This window comes from Triturus cristatus, chromosome 3_1 (genome assembly GCF_964204655.1).
Source record: "Triturus cristatus chromosome 3_1, aTriCri1.1, whole genome shotgun sequence".
NCBI lineage: Eukaryota > Metazoa > Chordata > Amphibia > Caudata > Salamandridae > Triturus > Triturus cristatus.
Window position 1 is genome coordinate 431,598,986 of NC_140583.1, and position 21,660 is coordinate 431,620,645.

At 45.7% G+C, this 21,660-nt stretch overlaps 1 protein-coding gene across 2 annotated transcripts in view; it reads left to right on the top strand.

Annotated features, from left to right (window-relative positions):
- The window catches only part of GALK2 (galactokinase 2), a 1,202,443-nt gene that overhangs the window by 477,484 nt on the left and 703,299 nt on the right, over window positions 1-21,660 (top strand). For both annotated transcript variants that reach the window (XM_085644227.1, XM_085644226.1), the window contains one exon: window positions 8,244-8,342. In XM_085644227.1, coding sequence (XP_085500353.1) covers window positions 8,244-8,342 — 99 coding nt within the window. The remainder of the gene's footprint in view (window positions 1-8,243; window positions 8,343-21,660) is intronic.

Here is a 21,660-nt window from a genome sequence, read left to right on the forward strand (position 1 = left end):
GGAGCTGAAATCCTTTTCAGATCTTGCTTAGGCAGCACTTGTGCTGTCTCTTTGAGAAATGCTGGATCTGGGGCATGCCCATCTTTTTAATTGGTTTCTTTTGCTGTATTTCCTAAATGCCTGCTTTTCATTGGTTAATATGCTTAGGATTCCCTCCTTTTCTACTTTTGTAACCTCCCATGAGGACTGCCCCTGTTATTGTGCTGTTACTCTTCATGTTAATTTACGGGACTTGGAGAGCACTCTTTTCTTTTGATGGTCTGCTTCTGCTCGTGCATGCGTGTTATCTTTACTCGCCTAGGCTGAAAGGTTCCCAGCCTGATCATTAACCAGTGCTTCCACTTCACCGCTGATACACTTTCTGAACTTCAGGGGATGTTATCTTTTGTTTATTTAAACTTTAACAGGCTTTGCACAATGTTAATTTTGTTTTGTTTTTGGTGCTTCCCCTCTTGCCACTCCACCTCACGTTCAGGGTTCCTCCTGGTTGTCCCGACGGTGCTGCTCCCAGCTGCTGGATATTTTTAGTTTATCAGCATTCTTGCCATTGTTTTAGTGATGACAACAGGCGCCCCCTGTATTTACATTCTATTGTTTATTGGCACAGTTTTACCAATTCTGGGACCCAAACCCAGTTCCCCAGGTCCGAAGTCAGCAGATATGGAGGTTACGCCACAGTCTCTCTCCTGTTGGTTTACTTTTGCTTCTGTTATATTATTATTTACATCAAGCACTTTGTGCGTTTCGTTACCCTTGCACCCCGCCCCTGCCTGCTCGTTCATGTCGATCTGTGAATGTTGCCGGCCTACTCGTTAGCAGCTTTCCTCTTGCTACATTTAAACCCCACGTCTTTCTCTCGCTACCCCCACACGCCCCATCGCGGCTTCATTTCAAACAGTCCATCACAGCCGTTGACAGGAGGTGGACAACAGGCACTCAAAAATAAGCATTTGCAATGCAATAGGCCTTGCATTACTGAAAGTTTGAGCTATTGGCTTTGTTTTTGTCCTGCGGCCTATGTTTCTTCATTCCTCTGTTTTAGTGCCTGCTTTAATTCCATGCCTTTATTGATTTCAGTCTTCGACACATGATTGCTGGGTGTGTTCCCCTAAGTGGGTCCTGTAGGAAAGGCCCCCTTTTTGCATGGTTACCCGCCACTTTTTGCCTGATATCTGATGCACTTTTACTGAATGTGCACTGGGTCCCTGCTAATCAGGTCCCCAGTGCCTGTGTTCTTTTCCAAAACTACTTTTGTTTCCACAATTGGCATACCTCTGGCCCACCTATAAGTCTCTTGCAAAAATTACCACTGGCACCAAGGGCCTGGTGACCAGAGAGGGTCTCTAGGGGCTGCAGCATGTACTGTGCCACCCTTTGAGACCCTCGCCTAATACATACCCATTGCAGACTGTATGTTTTGGTGCAGACAAAATGTAAGAAACGTCATGGCACACATACCTGCGTGCCATGCCCACAAACACTGTCTGTGGCATAGGTAAGTCACCCCTCTAGCAGGCCTCACAGCTCTAAGGCAGTGTGAACTATATCACAGGTGAGGGCATAGCTGCATGAGCAATATGCCCCTACACCGTCTAAGTCCATTCTTAGACATTGTAAATGCAGTGGAGCCATATGGAGAACATGGCCTAAGAGTTTGTCATTATGAACTCTACAGCTCCATGATGGCTTTACTGAATGCTAAGCAGATTGGTATCAAACCTTTCAGCATAATAAACCCACACTGATGCCAGTGCTGGATTTATTGCAAATGCACTCAGAGGGCATCTTAAAGATGTCCCCTAAAAACAACCAACTCCCTTGTGTCCAGCTGACTGGTCTGCATCAGCCTGCCGCACACAGACATGTTTCTGACCTCCTGAGGTGGGAGCTCTTGTGCTCTCATGGGTCAGAAACAGAGGCTGCTTGGGGTAGAGGTGCTTCACACCTACCCCTAAGCAGGAACAGCATTCAGGACAGTGAGCCTGATATGATATACTAGCCAGTGCCTCTCCAGCTAGTGGAAATGTCCACCCCCCTGACCAAGCCCCATTTTAGGCAGCAAGGTCGGCTGGAAAATTAGTAGTCAGTGAGGTGTGTCCCCTCTTTGCCAGGACCACCCCTAAGGTTCCTTAGACCGAGGTAAACCCTTCCTTAGAAAATCCTCCATCTTGTATAGAAGAATTTTAGCCAGTCAGGTTAGGGGATGCCCCCTCCCCAAAGGGAGGAGACATGCATCGAGTGTAGTCTCCCTAAAGGCAAGTTGCCCATTGGCTACCATCTGCCAGGACCTGTAACACCCCTAAATTCAGTATTTAGGAGCACCCCTGAACCTTGATCCTCAGATTCCTGCAACCTACGAAGAAGGACAAAGAAGACACCGTGCAGCAAAGCTTAAAGACGACTAATGGCTTGGCCCCAGCTCTACTGACCTGTCTCCCGCTTAAAGAGCATGCGAAGAAGACAACACCTGTCCTGTAGCCAGCTACTTCCAGAAGCCTGAGGAAGACTGCCCACTCTAGAACAAAGACCAGATCTCCAGAGGACAGCGTCCCTGTCTAGAAGGATCCAAATACAAGGAATCCGTATCCAGCTGGAACTGGGACTCCTGCCCACTCTGCACCCGACGCCCACGGACAGAGTCTGTGTAGCTCACCTGTCCAGCAAAGTCTCAATGGCAATCCTGACGTCGAAACCAGCATTAGATGATCCCTCCCTGACTCCACAAAGTCGCCTGCAGCCTCATCTTGAAGGGTCCCCGCGACCGGCTCAGGTAAAAAAAACTTCGCCAAGAGGCACCCCTGAATCCTCCGCCCCCAACTTTGAGGAGCCCTACAGGCAGTGCCCAGGCATCCACCGACACATCTGCTTACCTGCTCGGCTGTTGGTCACCTTTGTCCAGCTCCCTGGTCCAAGAGTGCAGCCTTGTTTGTGACCAAGATTCCCATTCACTTGCATTGGGCGCCCAATGCTGATTTGCACCCTTCACCCGGCCGCCCAGGTGCCTCTGGTTGTGTTTGGTTGGTGCTGCCTTATCACCCCAACATGCTTGCATTAACCCACGGGACATGTGCACTTAAAACCGCAAGTATTTATCTGCAAACCGTGCCTCTTGTGGGTGCCACCAGTCTCTATTGACTAACATTGGGCCCAGTGACCTCTGCACACGTTCGCCCCAGTGCCGCTGGTGGTGCAGTTCCTACCTTAATCTAACCCATGCCCAGTGTTGGTCCAAACCCCTGAAGACTGGATGTGTAAGTAGAGTCTTTACCTATATCTGCATATAACGGTTTTCCTTCCCTAGGATTGCATTGCATTTCTGCCTATCACAATAAATGTCTATCTCGCACCTTTGCTAAGTTTGGTACTGTTTGATTGAGATTGCCAAAGTATTTTTAATACTCTTGTAAAGTACTTCTAGGCCTTTACAACACAATCCCTACTGCATTTGAAAAGTATTGCTATTCTTGAAACTGTTACTTTCCTGCATCTGAATTCCTCTTGGTTATAATCTAAAAATAAAATAAAAAAATAATAACTTTTTATACAAATAATTGGTCTCTGATTCAGTCTTAGAGTGTGTAACAATTTCTTACATGAGTGTGTACAACAAGTGCGTAACACAGCCCTCTGTTAAGCCTAACTGCTCTACCACACTACCACAAATAGAGCTTTTAGTATTATCTACTTAAGCCTATGGGGATTCACTGGACTCTATGCACACTATACCTTACTTTGGTATAGTATATACAGAGCCATCTTCCTGCATGTCCTTAATTAACATTGTCAAAAGTATGTTGCTGTAAGAAATTAGGTTGTTGGTTGACTGGGGTGTGATCCTTGGTCAGGCAGCAACCCCAATCCTTGTTAGGGTGCTCATGTGCTCAACCCTAGGTTAGCTTGGCACAGACTAGTCAGACTCAACTTAGAGGCAATGTGTAAAGTATTTGAGTAACACAGTGAAACTCACCACAAAACCATCCGACACAAATATAGAAAAATAGAGCAGAATTTAATAAATGAAACAAGACCAAAACAACAAAATTCCAATCAGTAGAACCAGAGATATGAATTTTGAAAGAATTTAGTGGAAATAGTGCCAAAAAGCACAAAGCACCAACTCTGAATATCTGGTCATGCATGACCAGTTCAAAGTCACACCTTCAGGCCGACCGCGATGGAGCACAGGTCAGATCCAGTCACCATGTGAGGCCTGCTGAAGTTTACCTTCTCAAGTTCGTGCCAAGGGCCATGGGGAGCAGGGAGAGCATCGCGGGAGGCTGGTGGCGAAGCACGAAGAGCTGGCTAGTGTCACAGGTGTTGCTGGAGCTTCGCATTGGCGGTCCCTGTGAGCGGTCTGTACAGCAATGCATCATTCTTTAGCTCAATCCACCACCCCAGTTCAGACATGGCCATATGCAAATCAGTCTGACCCTGTGCCTCATGGAAATTTGCCACTGGATTCAAGATAGCCTGGCTGATGAGGGTATGAACCCGAAACCGGTCCCGGGATGCTTGTTTCCGGTCCAGGGAAGACATGGCTTGGCAGTTCGGGCTGGACTGTTCCCATGATGCACAGGGTCAGACTGATTTGCATATGGCCATGTCTGAACTGGGGTGGTGGAGTGAGCTAAAGAATGATGATGGATTAAACCCAGATCAGTTGACTGGGGGTGAGTGTTTGATTTGCTCAATTGCTCCGTCCATCATCCCCTTTGGTATCGCCAATACAGACAAGCACTTAAGTGCTCCACATAGGGGTAGCCAACGCTATATATATGCTGAAATACAACACGACCACAAAAGTAGTTAATAATCTCTCTTATTAACAGCACTTAGAAATGGGTGTTAAATAAAAAAAAGTGTTTATTAGCATGTCATACATCAAATTGACGGCTGAACTTTTCCAAACCTCTAAAGAATATGTCCCTTAATCTCATTCCCCAAACCTACTCTCCTTCAGGTGAGCAGAAGTGTGCCCACAAGCCTCGAAGCACAATGCCGCGCAGATGTTTTTTGCGTAACAATGAAAACAAATTCTAAACTTAAACGCAGACTTATTTTGTGAAAGGAAAACGTCTCCGCGCATAGCAAGCAACTGGACAGTATCTGGACAGTATCTAATCTTGTGCTTTGCGTGCTGGAATCTGAAGCAGTATATAATGTAGGGGCAGTCTTATGGTACAAAGGTTCCCAAACAGAAGCAGTGTCTCGAGGAAGTGCATGGGGACTAAGGGCACCAGGGCTGTAGCTTGCAAAGCGTGCCTTACATAAGGTCCTTCTCTCTTTTATAGAATCTGCGTTCTATCTATGCAAAACATCAGGGGTGTCTGCAAACTACCCTGTGTAGTAAAGTAAAACTCCAGCATGGAGCAGCTTTAGGTCGTGCGCCCAGTCAGTACTGTGCTCTGGTATATCTGTTATCTCACAAGCAGCGGGTCCCTGGTGCACTTCTCCGAGTTGGACAGGAAGTGGCAAGTACTATACACAAGCAATTACAATGCAATAGGTTTCACATTTACGCGAGACCTATTGCATTGTTAATGGTTGGTATCACAGACAATGGAAGGGAGGGTAGGCGGGGGGAGAACACGGACAATGGGAGGGAGGGAGGGAGGGCGGGCTGATTTTGAAGGCACGGACAACATGAGGGAGGAGTGGTGTGGGGGAGAAGGCATGGACAAGGGGAGGGAGGGCGGGGGAAGAATGCACGGACAACGGGAGGGAGGGCGGGGGTTAAAGAAGGTACCAAAGCATGTTGTGCCTGAGGAGGAGAACCTCATTAAAGAAAATAGTGCTCACTTTCTAAAATATCACGTACCGTGTAACAACCCAAAGTAAAGGGGCCAGTCGCCATAGGGGGTGACAAATGAAGAGGAGGCGGTACTAAGGAGGGACTAACAAGCCTATTTATGAATCGGAAGCCAGCATTTAGGAGACATTGACACAAGCCAATGGCAAATATGGGCGGAGAGTGGGCGAGGCTTCTAATCGCTACTCCACCACAACAAGTCGCGCTGCCTCTAGGCTCGACCTAAATAGGGAAGGTTTCGGCCTGGCAAATAGGTTTATTTTGCCAGTTCAACATGGAAGTTTAAAACTACAGATACAGGCTGCAATGGCAAGTCTGAGACATGTTTTAAAGAGCTACTTAAGTGAGTGGCACAATCTGTGCTGTAGGCCCACTATTAGCATTTAATTTACAGGGCCTAGGCATATATAGTACCACTTTATTAGGGACTTATAAGTAAATTAAATATGCCAATTGGGCGTAAGCCAATTCTATCATGTTTTATATAGAGAGCACAAGCCCTTTAGCACTGGATATCATTGGTAAAGTGCACAGAGTTAAAAGGCAAAACAAAATGTTTGGATTTGACCCTGCAGAGAGAACCAGGTCCAACAGTTGCCAATGTTTTAAGAAGATTATTCTGATCAGATTGGATTCCACATTGTATGTCAAGATCAGTGCATATTTAATTTTTTTATTTGTTTAGACTCTTTAGCGCCAATTTTTTTCTTTTTTATTGTTAATAACCCTATTCTGTTCCTTTCACTTGTCTTTTCAAAGGATTTTTCGATCATTTGTTCAGGTTGTCCACAGTGACTGAACATTTCTGCAGCTATTTTGATGTTTTTTGGCAATGCCAATGCTCTTCTGTATTAGCAAACAAGCATTTGCAAAACCAAAAAAACAAATTTCTAACCTATTGGCTTTGCTAAAGCTGGTTTTCTTTCTCCCCTTCCTTATCTTTTCTCTCTGTCCCTCATTGCTTCTTACGTATCCTCTTTATAACACAGTTCTCTGTATAGAGGAAGATTTAGTCTTGAGCAGTACTCCCAGCCCTCAGCCTCCCTGTTCTGCAGTTAATTCCTGAATTTATTATAAAACGTGTGGTTTGATGGCACATTAATCAAAGACTCATGTCCTCTCTGACTTTTGTGGCCCACAGCTTTTTTGAGCTTGATAGAAGTTCATGGGCTAGCATTCCACATGGCCTATATACTGGAGAAGATTGTTTAACAATTCAGAGAATGTTTTTTTTCTATCAGAAGGGTAGACTCTGTCATTTTCAACCCCAAAATGAGGCACCTATCAGTGCCATGTAACTATTTGGATACAAATGCGTGAAATTAGGGTGAGGAATTCTATTCCGGTCGTGGCCTAATGAGTAAACAAAAATCCTTCACAGACCTGCCAACTTGACAACAAAATCGGCCGTGTGGGGAGGGTGCGTGGCCTTGGAGGGGGCAGCGCTTTATGTCCGAACTTCCCAAGAGGGCCACCTGCCCGTCCCCTGCCCTCATCCACTTCCTCCTTCCACCAAAAACAATGAGATGAAAAGGTTGTGGAGGCTGCTGTGGATGTCTTGCTGAGTTTTCGCAAGCTGTAATGGGCCCTGCCTGCTTGCAGCCTCAAAAGACGAGCTAGAAATCTACTGTCTGCAGTGGTTTCCAGCTCGCCTTGTCTGCCACCGTGTGCTTTCGGCTCCTCCCCGGGTGTCCGTGTGAAGGGAGACGAAATCGAGTTGGCAGGTCTGCATTCACTGGCATAACACTCTTTGGCTTCATCATTTGTTGAGTGAAGTTCCAGCTGTTTTTATCTAACCACGGTTTCCCAAACTAACTGCGATTTCTCATTGAACAGCTGCTATCCTGCTCTCCGTTGTTTTTTTTGTGTTTTTGCTGTTCCGAAAGCAGGTGGTAAATAGTATTCAAATAACATGGCTAGTGGCTTTGCACAAATGTGTGTTGTCTGAAAACTTGTGAAACATTAATGATGATGTTATTGTCCCTGTGCTTTTTGAATGGCTCGTTGAATGTCCAGGTCTGTGAGTTACTGAAGCTTTCCATACTATGGAAGACAGATACACTGCAGGCTGGTGGTCGTCAGATTATGGGTCAAGGTTCCAGATCGCTAGCCAGGCATACCTTGACTAAAACAGCCAGACAATTGTCATGATGAATTAGATCATTTTCACTCTGTGAAAACAAAACAATGGGAACAAAATGTTAGCCAAATCTGATATAATTATGACATTGATTTAAAAAGAATTCAGGCATGTTATATGAATTCCAAAAAACGCGCTTTCTCTGGCTTCCAAAACGAACTCCAGTGGACCGGAATGTGTAAGAAAACATGACCTTGATGGTCCATCTTCATAAATCTCCTCCTTTCAACGGCTGATGACCTTCTGAGAGTGCCTGCTGTCTCATCTTGTATTTTTACTACTTTTTTATTCTAGGTGGAGCTCGCAGAAACTTGTGCCAAGAGTGAGCGCTATATTGGCACAGAAGGAGGCGGCATGGACCAGTCAATATCTTTTCTTGCAGAAGAAGGCACTGTGAGTGGCTTTATTTTCTAAAAAACAGTAAATTAGTTCTATTAATAGCTTGTCTTATTATGTTCATCAATAACATTGTGCTCTTAAATAAAAATATTGTAAAATTGACATAACTTTCCTAGATTAATTTTGGTTACATTCAAAATGTGCTTCCACCTTCTCTTTTTTTGTACTGAATTTTGTCATTCCCTTTAAAGAGCTTGGGTGCTTACACTGCTATTGCTGCTCAACATGAAAAATGTTATGCACATAGACATACAGTCAATATGTTATGTTAAATTTATTTTATGATTAACCAGATGCAAAAAAAAATCTTTTGGGTCTTTAGGTTAAAAACATCATAACTGAGACGTATGTAGATTAAAAACATAAGGGATGACAAATATTAATTAACTAGCAAAGCTTTTAACACTTTCTGAAATGTGTAAGTTAAAAGTGAGAGCTTAATTCTAGGCTCCTGGAATTCCAGATCTTGGACATGGCTTCAGAAAAATCTGTATTACCCCTTCGTCCTTCTCGCCAAGATGACTCACACAGTGAGGCCCCTGTGCCTTCAATCGCAATCTTTTCCCACGCATAAAAGAACCCCTACCCCGTTCTTTGACCGCAGTAAACCAGAGGTACATCTACCGCTTCAATGGGTGTTGGGGTGCCTGCTTGTGTGGCAATGATTTTTGGTCTACATTCATTGAAAAGCCCAAGTGCACACTTGTTTCCATTCCACTTGTTTCTTTATCAAAGTTTATCCGTTCTTATTTCTTTAGCGTGCAGCCCGGTAATGTGGTTTACTCAAATGCCACATAGAATTTAAACAAATCGAAAGTAGGAGTGAATGTACATTCCAACCGGACGCACAGCTGACTCTATGCATCTTGCCTCAAAATCTTTAACACATTATCAATTTTTTCCCCCAAATGTTTATTGCTTGTACTCCTATTTGTTCTTCAAAACCTTTTTTCCGTCACATGTAGAGCACTTAATATATACAGACGTTTCTGCTGCTGCAAATCTGCCAATCCAGGCCTGTCTTTGTAGCATGATATGTTCATAAATCATCCTCAATGATAGAACTCTTTAACCCAATGCATTTCGGGCATCTAATCGCCCTTCCTCAGGGGTTCACTAAAATGTTTTAAAAAACTCACATTAGACTTCATTCTCAAAACCAAAGTACTTCACTTAAACACCCCAGTGAACAATCCTTGCCCTGTTTTTAGGTCTCGCCTACGCAGTGCGAATGCGCTGCTTAGGAAAAAGACCTTGAAGCTAACGTGCATGCGTTCCAATGCCTACAATGGCAACGTGTGCACGTTTGGCTATTCCCTTGCGGGAGCGAGCTTGACACCATATGTTTGTAATTAACTTACAAACACATGGTGCCCCTGGCTCGCTCCCGCAAGCGAAACGCTTCGGCCACAGTCCCCTCAACCCTCCCACTTTTACCAGGAGGCGCGCGCGCATGTTTTAGTTATTACTTTTGTTTCTCATGCTTGTTTTTTCTTGCTGGAGCACAGTGCAAACAACTGGTAAACAGCGCTTTATAAGCATCAGATTCATAGCTTTGACAGTGTGTATGGTGAGGTCACACCTTTGTCACGCCGTAACCCGTGATCTGCCGGTTTGAATTCTACTTTCTATCACTTTAGAGTTAGAGAGACAGTTTTTTAACGATCTCAGACTAAAAGGCATCTGCTGCTAATTATGAAAAGCCACAACAGACCAATTTCTTCAACACTTTTTGCATGATCTATGTGGAATGAGGCCTATAGTGTCTGCCTTTTACCAGCCCCTTTAAAGCGACAGCCGCTATAAAGTAATGTTTTCCCAGACACAGGTCTTGAATGGGAGCTACTCACCGGGGCAATGGCAAACGAGGGTGTCATTTTGCAGCTGTTCAGTGCACCACCATGCAATCTAGGTGAAGGGCTCTAGAAAAGCTTCTGATTCCAGCCGTCCACACGAGGGGAAGATGATTTTGTACCAGTGTTGTGCTCTTGGCCGTTTGCATAAACAAGTGTACGGCAGTTAAGCCATTGTACAGTTAAGTAGTTTGTTTCCGACGTGAACTAGAGTGCCGTACAGGCCTTGGCAAAGTGGCCCATTCTGCGCAAATTAATTGTGCTCTTCTACAGGTGTGCTGCTGGTATCATAGTTTTATTGTAAAGAAAAAAAACTTTATAGGAAAGCAATCCCTCTATAAAACCCCACTCCCTTCCCCCATGCCCTCCAAAAATACTCAACCACTTTTAAGCAAACCCACACATTAACATTCTACCTCTCCTAACTCTAAAGAAATAGTTTCTTTGTGAGCCGTGTCAATGTCGGGAGAGATGTGCACACGTATATAATAAATTAAGCGGTTTGAAGTAGCTGATGAGTTACACGCAGCGGTTTAAAAACATCAGAAATGTATATATTGACCTTGATAACTTTTCTCCTTGGGACAGTGTTGGATTGCTGTTACGAAAGCCACTGCCCAACGACCAGCATGGTTTATGTTGCAATGAATAGTAATTGTTTGGTTTAATATGCTGTTGTGTCTCAAGCACATCCTCAGCCGAGGCATATAAACCCTTCAGACGCTGCGGAAATGTATTTTGTATTAGGAGGAGGCGGAGTCTCGCAGGGAAGAGCCAGCCAAAGGTGGTCGCTCTGAGCGGGTCAGGGCGGGGACAGGCACAGCAGACTTCAAGGGAGACGGCTCTTCAAACAGACACTGAGTGGCTCACAATTTAAAGAGTTGTAATGCCGTGCCAAAATGCAATTTTTAGTGGTATGCGATGGTCGGAGAAGCACAAGGTAAGCAGTCACGGCCAAGTGACAGTTGGAGGAGGGTGATTGGGGGACGGGAGAAGAACCAATAAAAGGACTTGATTTACAGCCATCAGCTGAGCACGTTCGGATGGCCAAAAAACACAACAATCCTAATAAGCGAGCAGAGGCAAAAGAAACAAGCATTTGTAATGCAATAGGTCTCGCAATGACATTATTTTGAGCATTGACATTGTAAATGGCAATGCCTTCAAAAAAATTAAAAGGCATTGTTATTTACAATACCAAAAGCAACACCTATTGCATTGCATAGCACGGGGTCCGTGAAGACGGCGCCGCGCTTATTAAAGTAGAAAAAAAAGAGTACGTTGGGGGGCAGAGAGCATTGGCATAGCCAATAGGTTTCGCTTTTGGGAACATATACGTTTTTAGTTATGCAGCACAATATCCTTGGTGCAACAACATCAACTGTTGCATGGCTAAACACTTATAAGGTCCCAAAGGCGAGATCTATTGGCTATTACAATGCTGGTTTCTAATAACCAACATTTTCCCTCTAAGGCGCAACTAAACGCCATTGAAAATTATACTTAGTGAAACCTCTCCAAACTTTTGGTCTGCCTTGTTTCCCCCCTTTTGCTCACCAGAGGTCTGCTGTGCTAACCTCCGGCCGACTGTGGTGGGGGCTTGTTTTTGGTTGCCTGGGGTCCCTCTGCAATCTGCTTGCAGGTTGCCAGATGCTGACATTACTAGTGTGCATTTTGACATTACTTACATGCATTTTGGCCATGACGTGCTTACATGTGTACACTATGATGACATTGCGAGCATGCATCATGGACTTGAGTGCGCATTGTGATGAAGTTACAAGTGCGCATGGCCGCTGCTGACATTGCGGTGTACATACTGTACAGTGGTGACATTACTGGTTCTTCACCTGTTCTCGCTGACTGCTCCGGGAGCCTTTCTTCTCTTGCATGTCGGTTGTTCTGCCTGCATTATTCCCTGTGGTGGTCTGTTTACTGGGCTTTGATGTCATTGTTTGCTTTGTTTTTTCCGGGACTCACGTTTGGTTGGTACCTGCTTGCAGTGCAGCGTGCTTACCAGTGGCTGTGTCCTGCTGGGCTGTCCGGCTGGTAGTCTGCTGATATTCTTCTGGCCGGGGTTGGTATGGTGCTTTTCAGGGTTGGGCTGGCTGGCCGGATTCCTACTGTGCTAGCATCCGCCTGGGATTGGCATGGCTCTATGCCGAGAGTTGCCCGGCCGTAAGTCTTTGGTGCCTTCTCTCTGGCCGTAGCATGCTGCATTTCAGGCAGGCCGCCATCCTCTCTGGATGCCTTCCCTGTTCTTGCGGGCTTTGGTTGACTTTATGGATGGTCACTGCGGTTTGCACTTCTGGCCTTTCCTTGCCTGTCTTTGCGGTTGCCTGCCAGGCTCTGTTTTAGCCTGGTTTGGCCTCCGTGTGTGGGAATCGGTCTTGGGGGCTGCATGCCCGGTTACCTATCAGGCCACCTGTTTATTGTGCAGCGGGTTTGCGCTTTGACTTTTCTCCGTGTGCTGCTTCCTCTGCTGTGGGGAGTATTTTTCCTTTGTGACCCTTGCTCGCAATTTCTGGCTCTCTGGCTGAGCAACCAGTTTTCTGTGCGGCTGCCTGTTGGCTGTGCCACGGGCTTGTGCTTTTCTCGTTGTGTATACTCTTTCTGGTCTGTGGGTTCAGGGCCTCCCTCCGACTGGCTGGGGGTGTGTCCGGTTGCTTGGGTCCTGGTTTGGTGCCTGCCTTAGTGTTGCTTTTCGCTTCTGCTTTTTCTTGGTTTTCGGGCTGTCCTCTGTGGACGGTGTGCAGTCTTGTCTCAGGGCTGGTGCATGTCTTGGTTGCGACATCCTCTGCCTCTTTGATGTTTGATCTGTTGATGGGTGTTTGTGCTTCTCCTGGCATCTCTGGTGTGCTGTTATGCCCTCTGCCTCATTGAGCTGTTTGTCCTGCTTGAGCGGCTTTGGCCTGCTGCTGCTCTTTTTCCCAGTTTGGGGTCTTGGGTGTTTTTTTTTTGGAGGCTGGCGCTTTTGGGCTTACTCACCCTGTCTGTGGAACCATTGCGGTTCCTCAGAGTGGCGGTTCTGAATTGGGCTGTCTGGTGGATCCCTTGTGGCTGGCATGGCATTCCATTCTGCCAGGGTGTGTTCCATTGGCATTTCTGCTCCTGCACGTGTGTCTGTGTCTTCAGCGAGTCTGTGTGTTCGCTGTGTTGTCGTGCTTTGCCTGTTCCTGGTACGGCCTGTGTCCCAGTCTTCGGGATTGTGCTTGAATGTTAGCCTCTCTGCTGCTGTTCTTTCTTTGGTAGGTTCCTTCTGCTGTTTTGGCCGGCTGTTGGTTCCTGGGGCCTTCTTCACTCCTGCCCTATTCCTTGTGCTTCCTGGGCTGGGGTTTCGGCAAAGTCCTGCCATGGTGTGCTCTGTCGCTTGGGGTTCCGCTTTTTGTTTCTCTGCCCCCGGCGCTTGTTCTTCCGGGTGGGGCTTTTCTGTCTTCTGGTCCCTTCGTGGTGGTCTGCTGGGTTTCCCAGGCCTGCTTCCACGTCTTTTTTTGGAGTTTTTTTTATCTCTGTCCTGTCCCTGTGGGGCTGTACCCGTTGGACTTTGCCTCTGGGTTTGCGGCCTCTCCAGTTCCCCAGATTGTGCCTATGGCCTCTGTGGGTCCTGTCTTGGCACCCTGCTTGTGCTGTTTTGGTTGCCGTCTGCTCACCGGTTGGCTGTGTTTGGCTCCTTGCCTTTTCTGTCTGCCAGCTACTACTGTTTGTGGGCGTTTGTTCTTTGGTGTGGTCCAGGCTTTGTGCTGGCGGGCCTCCCTCTCTTTCGTTTTCTTCTGCTTCTTGCTGACACTCTGTTGGTTTTTGGGGGTCGCTTGTTTCTCCTTTGCGTCTCCCTCTTGGGGGGTTTCGCATCCGGCTGGTGCGGTTTGTGGGGTTTTGCGCTGCTGGCTTCTGTCTTGTCCTTGGGTGTTGCATTTTCTGTGCAGTTGTTCTGGCCGCTTTTTGGCTTTGGTACAGCTCACTGTGGGAGTCATCACAGCGAGAGGGACATAAGGGTAATGCTGCTATTACTGGTAATAGCATTATTCTGAGTCCTTCTCATACCACGATGACTCGGGCCCTCCCTCCCGCCCTTTTCGGCCAGTCCATCTGTGTGGTGCTTTGTTTTTTGGTACGGAAGTATGAAGAGACTTTTATGTGTAGTAAAGGATTGTGATTGGAGGCACCAGGGCCTCACTGTGTGAGTCATCACGGCGAAAGAAGGACTCAGACGTAATGCTATTACTGGTAAGTAATCGCAGCATTACCATGCAAAGTGAGGTGAGGTGGGACATTTGGGAAATAAAGTGGTCTGCGGCAGGGCCGGCTTTAGAGATTGTGGCGCCCTGTGCGACAATCTTTGTTGGGGCCCCCCATCCCCCCCGCACCCCCAGCAAACATTTTTTGTGTTGAGTTGTATGGTTTCTCAACCGCATATTAAATATATACAGGATACATTTTAGAATATATAAAATGTATGCTCAAATGTCATGTAAATTAAATAGGGATTAGATGGGGAACAGATATTACGACACCATCAGTCAATTATAGCTTATTTTATAGCCCAAAACAATATACATCTTGTTGATGTAATTATTAACATTTTCTAACTGTTAATTTTGTAAAAACAATTTGCAAATTTCAAGAAAATTGAACTTTACGGGCTTTCATTTTTGCAAATGCCAATATTGATGTGGATAAGTCCAGTTGTTGTGCAATATCATTTTCAATGGATAGGATTGCCAAAGATGATAGCCTTTCATCTTTCATTGTGGATCTTAAATATGTTTTAATTTAACTTTAACTTAGAAAAACTTCTCTCTCCACTAGCTACTACCTCGGATTCCCTCACTGCCACCCTCCACCAGTGCCCCTCATCGCTCTGTAGCCCCTCTCTCATATGCATTTCATTTGTTGTATAGCGCTACTCATATCAGTGTAGTGTGTGTCAGTACTTTACACCACGCACACATTATACAGAGACAATGAATCATACAAGTATATAAATCAGTATACAGGGAATGCCACATAAGCAAATGAGGATTACAAGGTGTATGAATCACATTTCATCCATGCTGGTGGGCCGGATATTTTAAGAGGGTTTGGTCTGGGGAAACACAACCTTAGGATTTAAAGAGTATTCCATGGGGTCGGTTCAGCTTTACTGATAAAAATGTATATCTGCCCAAACATACTCATTTTAGCAAAATTAGAATAATGAAAGACTGGGGAAGTTCTAACTATGTCACAAAAAAAGAAAGCGAAGTTATAACTATACCATTCATGTTTGTAAGCAGCTCTTTGATGACAGTTCATTGGTCACTGTCCTATGTTTGGATTGTAACTTCTGAACTGCAAGTAACAAAAGGATCTCTGTGACAAAGGCAGTAACACACTGAGCTTCCACATAAAATACAGTTCATCTGCATTTAAAAACTACTAACAGACAAATGATTGCTCTCCAGGAGGATCATTAATCACCAGCGTTATCTGGGCATCTTTTATTGTCTTATTGTTGTCCTGCATCACACACGAAGTATGTGCCCTGCTGGGCCTGCGCATATTTTAAAAAGAAAAACATATTAGTAACACATTCTCTTACCTACTCCGTTAGTCAAACTTTGTGTCACAGCCTGCTGTGATAAGCAGCTGCAGGAGTCAGGAAAGGTGAATATGAATAAACAAACTTATTTTCTCCTGCGCTGTATAGAAAAAGAAATATCCACGCAGCAGAACATTGTGGCCATTACCGGGAATGTGGAGATGAAGGGGTGAAAAAATAAACAAAGCCTCGTTAACATGAAAATGGTCTTTTAAAGATCTGTGAAGTACTCGGGTGCGGCTGCGATAATCTCTAAAACGTTGTGTGTGTGCACGCCCGGGAAGCTGTCTCTGCCCGGGCTGACACACACGACGTGTTCTTTGCGCGCCTGCCTTCAAGCCCTCACTGCGAGGGCCAAGGCTCATGTTTGGGTCGCTAAAACCTGGCCTGAGAAGGAGAGGAGGTCACCACCCTATATTGTTTGTGCACATTGCACATTTAAATTATTGATTGATTTTCAAAAAGTAGACCGTCACCTAACTCACTTTATGTTGCTGCAGAGAGGAGGCTCGGTCTCTGTGCCACTGCCAAAAATCCCGTGGACTGTCGGAGAGCGCGCGCAACCACCAGCAACATTAGCCGCCGGAAGAGTATCTGCTAGTTTTCCAAGGCCCGCCCCCGCTCGCATCCCGCGATGTAGGTAACGGTTTCAGTTACAGGCCAATCAAACGTTCAACACTTAGCTAGAGGCAGTCAGGCAGAGCAACGCATGGGCGGGCAAAACAAAAGCGTGCCTCCTGATTTGGTAACACGGTTTTCCTCTCTTTCCATTTCTACGAAGATACATCATAGAAAAGAAAGAGGGGACAACCGTTTAACAGTGCAGGCAGGCTCAGTGAGTGCTGTTTTAAGAGTAAGAGACGTAGGTGGCGGCCGGCGCCCCCCTGACCTTGGCACCCGGTGCGGTCGCACCACTCGCACCGCCCAAAAGCCGGCCCTGGTCTGCGGAGTACAATGCTTTAGAAAATCTGTGCCACTAGAATTTCATAGCCAAGAACGCAGGGACACTTTGATAAATGACTTTGTGTACAATGGTCATATAATTGTAAATAATCCTCCTACGAATGAGCAGCCAACGAAGTAAATTTAAACGGGCGCAATGAAATTGCATGGGTAAAACTTCCAACTGGGTGTGCTTCTGCATTTTACCATCATCGTTTGGCAGGTGAATCGAGATAAATCACGTTGACATAGTTCAGTCCTAGATTAGGGCATTAGCAAATGGAGACGGGAGTCGACAAATTGACAGATTCTTTTTAGAATCTCGAGATCAAAGGAACAAAAGCAGCAACCCTGGTAGCTTGATATTCAATAGCTAGAAAAGAATCGAAAAAGGTGCAAAACGTTTTTAAACTGTCGGGAGGAGCAAAGAGAGGTTCAAGATTGTGGGCCAACAGATGTTGTTTAACTCTTCTGGTTTTGCAGGATGGAGTAAGACCACCACCCATTCACCATTGGATAATTGCCAAACAGTTTTTGAGTTTAGCTTGATGATAAAGATGACCTATATATCGTTTCCGTACATTCAAAATTGGGCCCCCAGCTGATAGAGTAGTTTTGCTAGGGGTGCATGCACAGGCTAAACAGCAGGGGCAAAAGATTGCATTCCATGTGGAACCCCATTTTTCAATGGGCTTTAATTAGATGAAAAAGGGACAATGGATGCAGTTTGCACTCTGTCTGGCAAAAAAGACTGGATCCACATTAGAAGTTCACAGAAACCCCATTGTTTCAAGGGTATTGATGAGTAAGCGTGGTCAGTGGTGTTGAATGGAGCTGAGAGATCTAGAAGTAGCAATGCATCAACACCACTGCTATAAACTAGTCTGCGCAGATCAACTTATACTGGAAGAGCAACTAGGTCCGTGCTGTGATATAGTCTGAAGATGCTTGAAAGACGCCGAACAGCTCATGTTTAGGTCTCACCTGAAACAGCGCATGCACTGGTGATTGCAAGACATTTTGTTTACTAACGGGGGGCTTATAAACCAACCATTACTTACCATTGGTTGGCTTCATCTTCACCCTCAGTGCCTTGCTTCACTTTGGTCAGTGTGAACCAGCTTCAATTCTTCTTTGTGTATTTCTTCCTCCCCTGGAGCATAGCCCAAGTACTGCTTTCTTTTCTAGTGCAGTGTCCTTCCCCTTCCTGCACTTTCTCAGAGGTTTTCTATTTTGCTGGCAGCACTCCATAGATGAGTGCATTTGTTTGCAGGCCATTCCCTCCCCAGCCCGGGCTGTTGCTTGCTCCATCATCATTGCGTGCCCCGTTGTTACTTGTTCTATTCACAATCCGCCATGTTATTGCTATACCTGTCACTGCCACCCCCTCCCCTGTCGTTGCTTCCCCTTTCCCACACCCTACTTTCTCCCCTTCCTTGCTTGCCTGTTCCCCTCCCCTATCACTGCTTGCTCCATTCCCTGCCCCCTCCCCCGTTCTTGCATGTCCCTCGCTCTCACCAGGAAAAAAGCACTAAGACACCGTCAGCGCGGATCATATCACAGTGCTTTTGTTTACTTAACTTTTAGCCATGCTGCACAGCAGCTGTGCTGCCAGGGTCTTACTGGCCTATAGGGCAATCATCAATCATGTAGTGCTAGGCTGGCTAGTGTGACAGGTCAGTATTTGGGCCATTTTTTTTTTTTTTACTTTTTGTGGGCTTGTTTTATGGTAGGCTGGTTTTTACTGTTGATTTCCCTCATATTGAAACAAACGGCTTACAGCAAGCTCAAATCCATACCGTCTTCCATACCTTTCAAAACACTTACATAGCATATCTTTATAATTTCAAAACTGCCCCAATTTTAAAACATGGACCACTTTTTTAGATTTTTAAATCAGTAATGGGGGCAAATTTATTTTGGTGGCTGCCCCTATTTTATGTCCCAGTCCGACCTTGTCACTGCTTTGCAACTTGGCTAAAACACATTGACAAAGCAAATAACGCTTGCATAGCCGAAATCTATTGACTTTGCCATTGCCTGTTCGGGAAATTCTGCAACTGGCATTTGCTAGCTTACTGGAGAAGGGATAACAGCTGGAACTTTCTGGAATTCTCCGATGATGGATGGCTTTCGGTAGTGGTTTGACCTCTGCTTTTTTCCACTCTAATAGGGCTATGCCCTGTGAGAGAAAGCTATTAAAAGAAGTGAAAAGTCGTCTTTTTATATGGTGGCTGTTAGAAATGGGATTTCTGGTTGGCTAGGGCAAGCGCCTAAGCCAGGCAGAAACCCCCACTCTAGTCCGGGCAAGGGAGTTACACACCGAAGCTAACCCCTGCTCACCCCCTTTGTAGCTTGGCTGAGCTGTCAGGCTTATCCCAGAGGCAATGTGTAAAGCGTTTGTGCAATACAGTCACACAGCAGCAACACACTAGGCACACCACAAAAAAAACTCCACACAAGGTTATATAAAAAATATCCTTTGTATTACTCATAAAACACATTAGAACGTATACACCGTGCCCCCTGGCACTAAGTATTACTTTACAGGGATTATTTACACTTACAGGGCCAATTGGGCCACTGTCATAACCACACAATTCACAGGTAGTGACAAAAAAACAAACAGTAACTACTGGTAAAGACCCTTAGCACAAATAATTCTGCAAGACATAATTCATATTGCACCATAGTAAACACTTAGAGTGCACCTGTTAGAAATGGGGGCCTCTAGTTGGCAATGGTTTGCACCTTTGTCCTTAATAGGGACCCTTGCTTCTAGTCAGGGTAAGGGGCTACACTCCTAAAATAACCCCTGCTCACACCCTTGGTAGATTGGCATGAGCAGATAGGCTTATCTCAGAGGCAGTATGTAAAGCATTTGTGAACACATACAGTAATACAGTGAATACACTACAAATGGACAACACACCAGTTTAGAAAAAAATAAGTAATCTTTACTAGACTTAACACAAGACCAAACGACAAAAATGCACAGTACTGTAATCAAAAATAAGACTTTAAAATGTTAGAAATAGTTCAGTTCAATGCAAGTTGTAAATGTGACACTTTTCCAACAAAGTACCTTAGAAGCATCACGCAAAACAAACAAAAGGGTCGCAGGGAAGGTGATGCGTCAGTTCGTTGCTTCAGGGGAGGCGATGCGTCTGTTCTTTACCGGTGAGGAGGCGATGCGTCGGTTTCTTACTGTGTTCCGGTTGCGATGCGTCAAGATGGCGCCGCGATGCGACGATCCGGTGCGATGCGACAAAATGGTGGCTCCTTGCGAAGCGACGATCCAGTCCGATGCGTGTAGTTTTGCATCCGCACAGCAGGTGCTGCAACGGTGTTCTCGTGATGCGTCGGAACTCGGTGTACATGCGGCACGCTTCTTCCCGTGGCTCGACGATGCGTCAGGTCTCGGTGCGGATGCGACACGCTTCTTCGTTGTTGCGTCGCGTGTCCAGCTTCCAGCGACAAACAGTCTCTAGAGGTCCTAAACAGCTGCAGGCACCCCTCTGTAGGTTAGAATTCCCAACAAGGAAATTCAGGGGGAGCTGGTGGTGAAGTCTTTGTGTCCCTGAGACTTCAGACAGGAGGCAAGCTCAGTTCAAGCCCATGGAGATCTTCCTCAAGATGGCAAAGCAAACAGCAAAGTCCTTTTCTCCTTTCCTTGGCAACAAGTAACCCCTGCAGGCCAACCCCAAACAGCAAACAGCACAGGGGCAGTAATCCTCCTTCAGCTTCTCCGGTTTGTTCTCCTTGGCAAAGGTTCCTCTTGATTTCCCAGAAGTGATACAAAGTTCTGGGGTCTGGGTCCCCTTTTTTATACGCACAAATCCTTTGTCTCTGAAGGCAGAGAGTGTCTGTACCTAGTCAAAACCAGTTCTGTCCTCCTGGGTGCAGCTTCCTGGCTGGAGGTGGAGACAGAATTGTTTGAGAGCAGACCTGGCCCAGGTAGCTGAAAGGAAATCTTCTCCCCCTACTCTCTATTCTATGAGGGCTCAGTTCAGTGAAAGGAAATCTCTGCCCCATACTCTCTATTCAATGCAGGTCCTATTCAGCACAGCCCTGACCCATCAGACAGCTGGAGCCAAGGCCCTCCCCAGCCTCCTGTCACTCACAAACCAGACATGGAACACACAAACCTAGCAGAGGCATGCTGGATGGTTAAGGAAGCAAATACCTACTTTTTAAAAGTGGTATTTTCAAACACAGAATGTAAAAATCACCCTCACTAAAATATGTATTTTCACATTCTGAGTTCAAGCATACTAAACTCAAATTTCTACCTTGTTCCCAGGGTCAGTTAAGATTATACAATGTTATAATCAAACTGCCCATTCTGGCCTATGGGAACTGGTTGCCTTGCAATAGTGAAAAACGAAAGTGGCTGTAATTCACTATTAGGTCATGCCACACACATCAGGGCACATCCTACCTTTTACATACAATGCACCCTGCCCTTGGGCCTACCTTAGGGGTGACTAATATGTAAAAAAGGGAAGGTTTAGGGACTCTCAAGTGGGTGCAATTGCCAAGTCGACATGGCAGTCCTAGACTGCACACAGGCTCTGCAATGGCAGGCCTGAGCCATATTTTTCAAGCTGCTTCTGTGCACAATCAGTGCTGCAAGCCAAACAGCAGCATTTGATTTACTGGCCCTGGGCACACCTGGTGCACTGTACTAGGGTCTGACAAGTAAATCAAATAACCAATCATGGAATCATTAATCCATTACATCATTTTACAATAGGGAGCACTTGCACTTTGCAACTGATCAGCAGTGGCAAAGTGCTCAAAGCATCTAGACCAACAAAAACAGATGAGGCAACAGCAAAAAGTGGAAGGGAGACTCACGCCAATGGTGCCAAGTCTAGCAGCACCCATCAATAAAATCACCATAGTGATGCGTAGAGTATCAACCCTGGGCAATGTA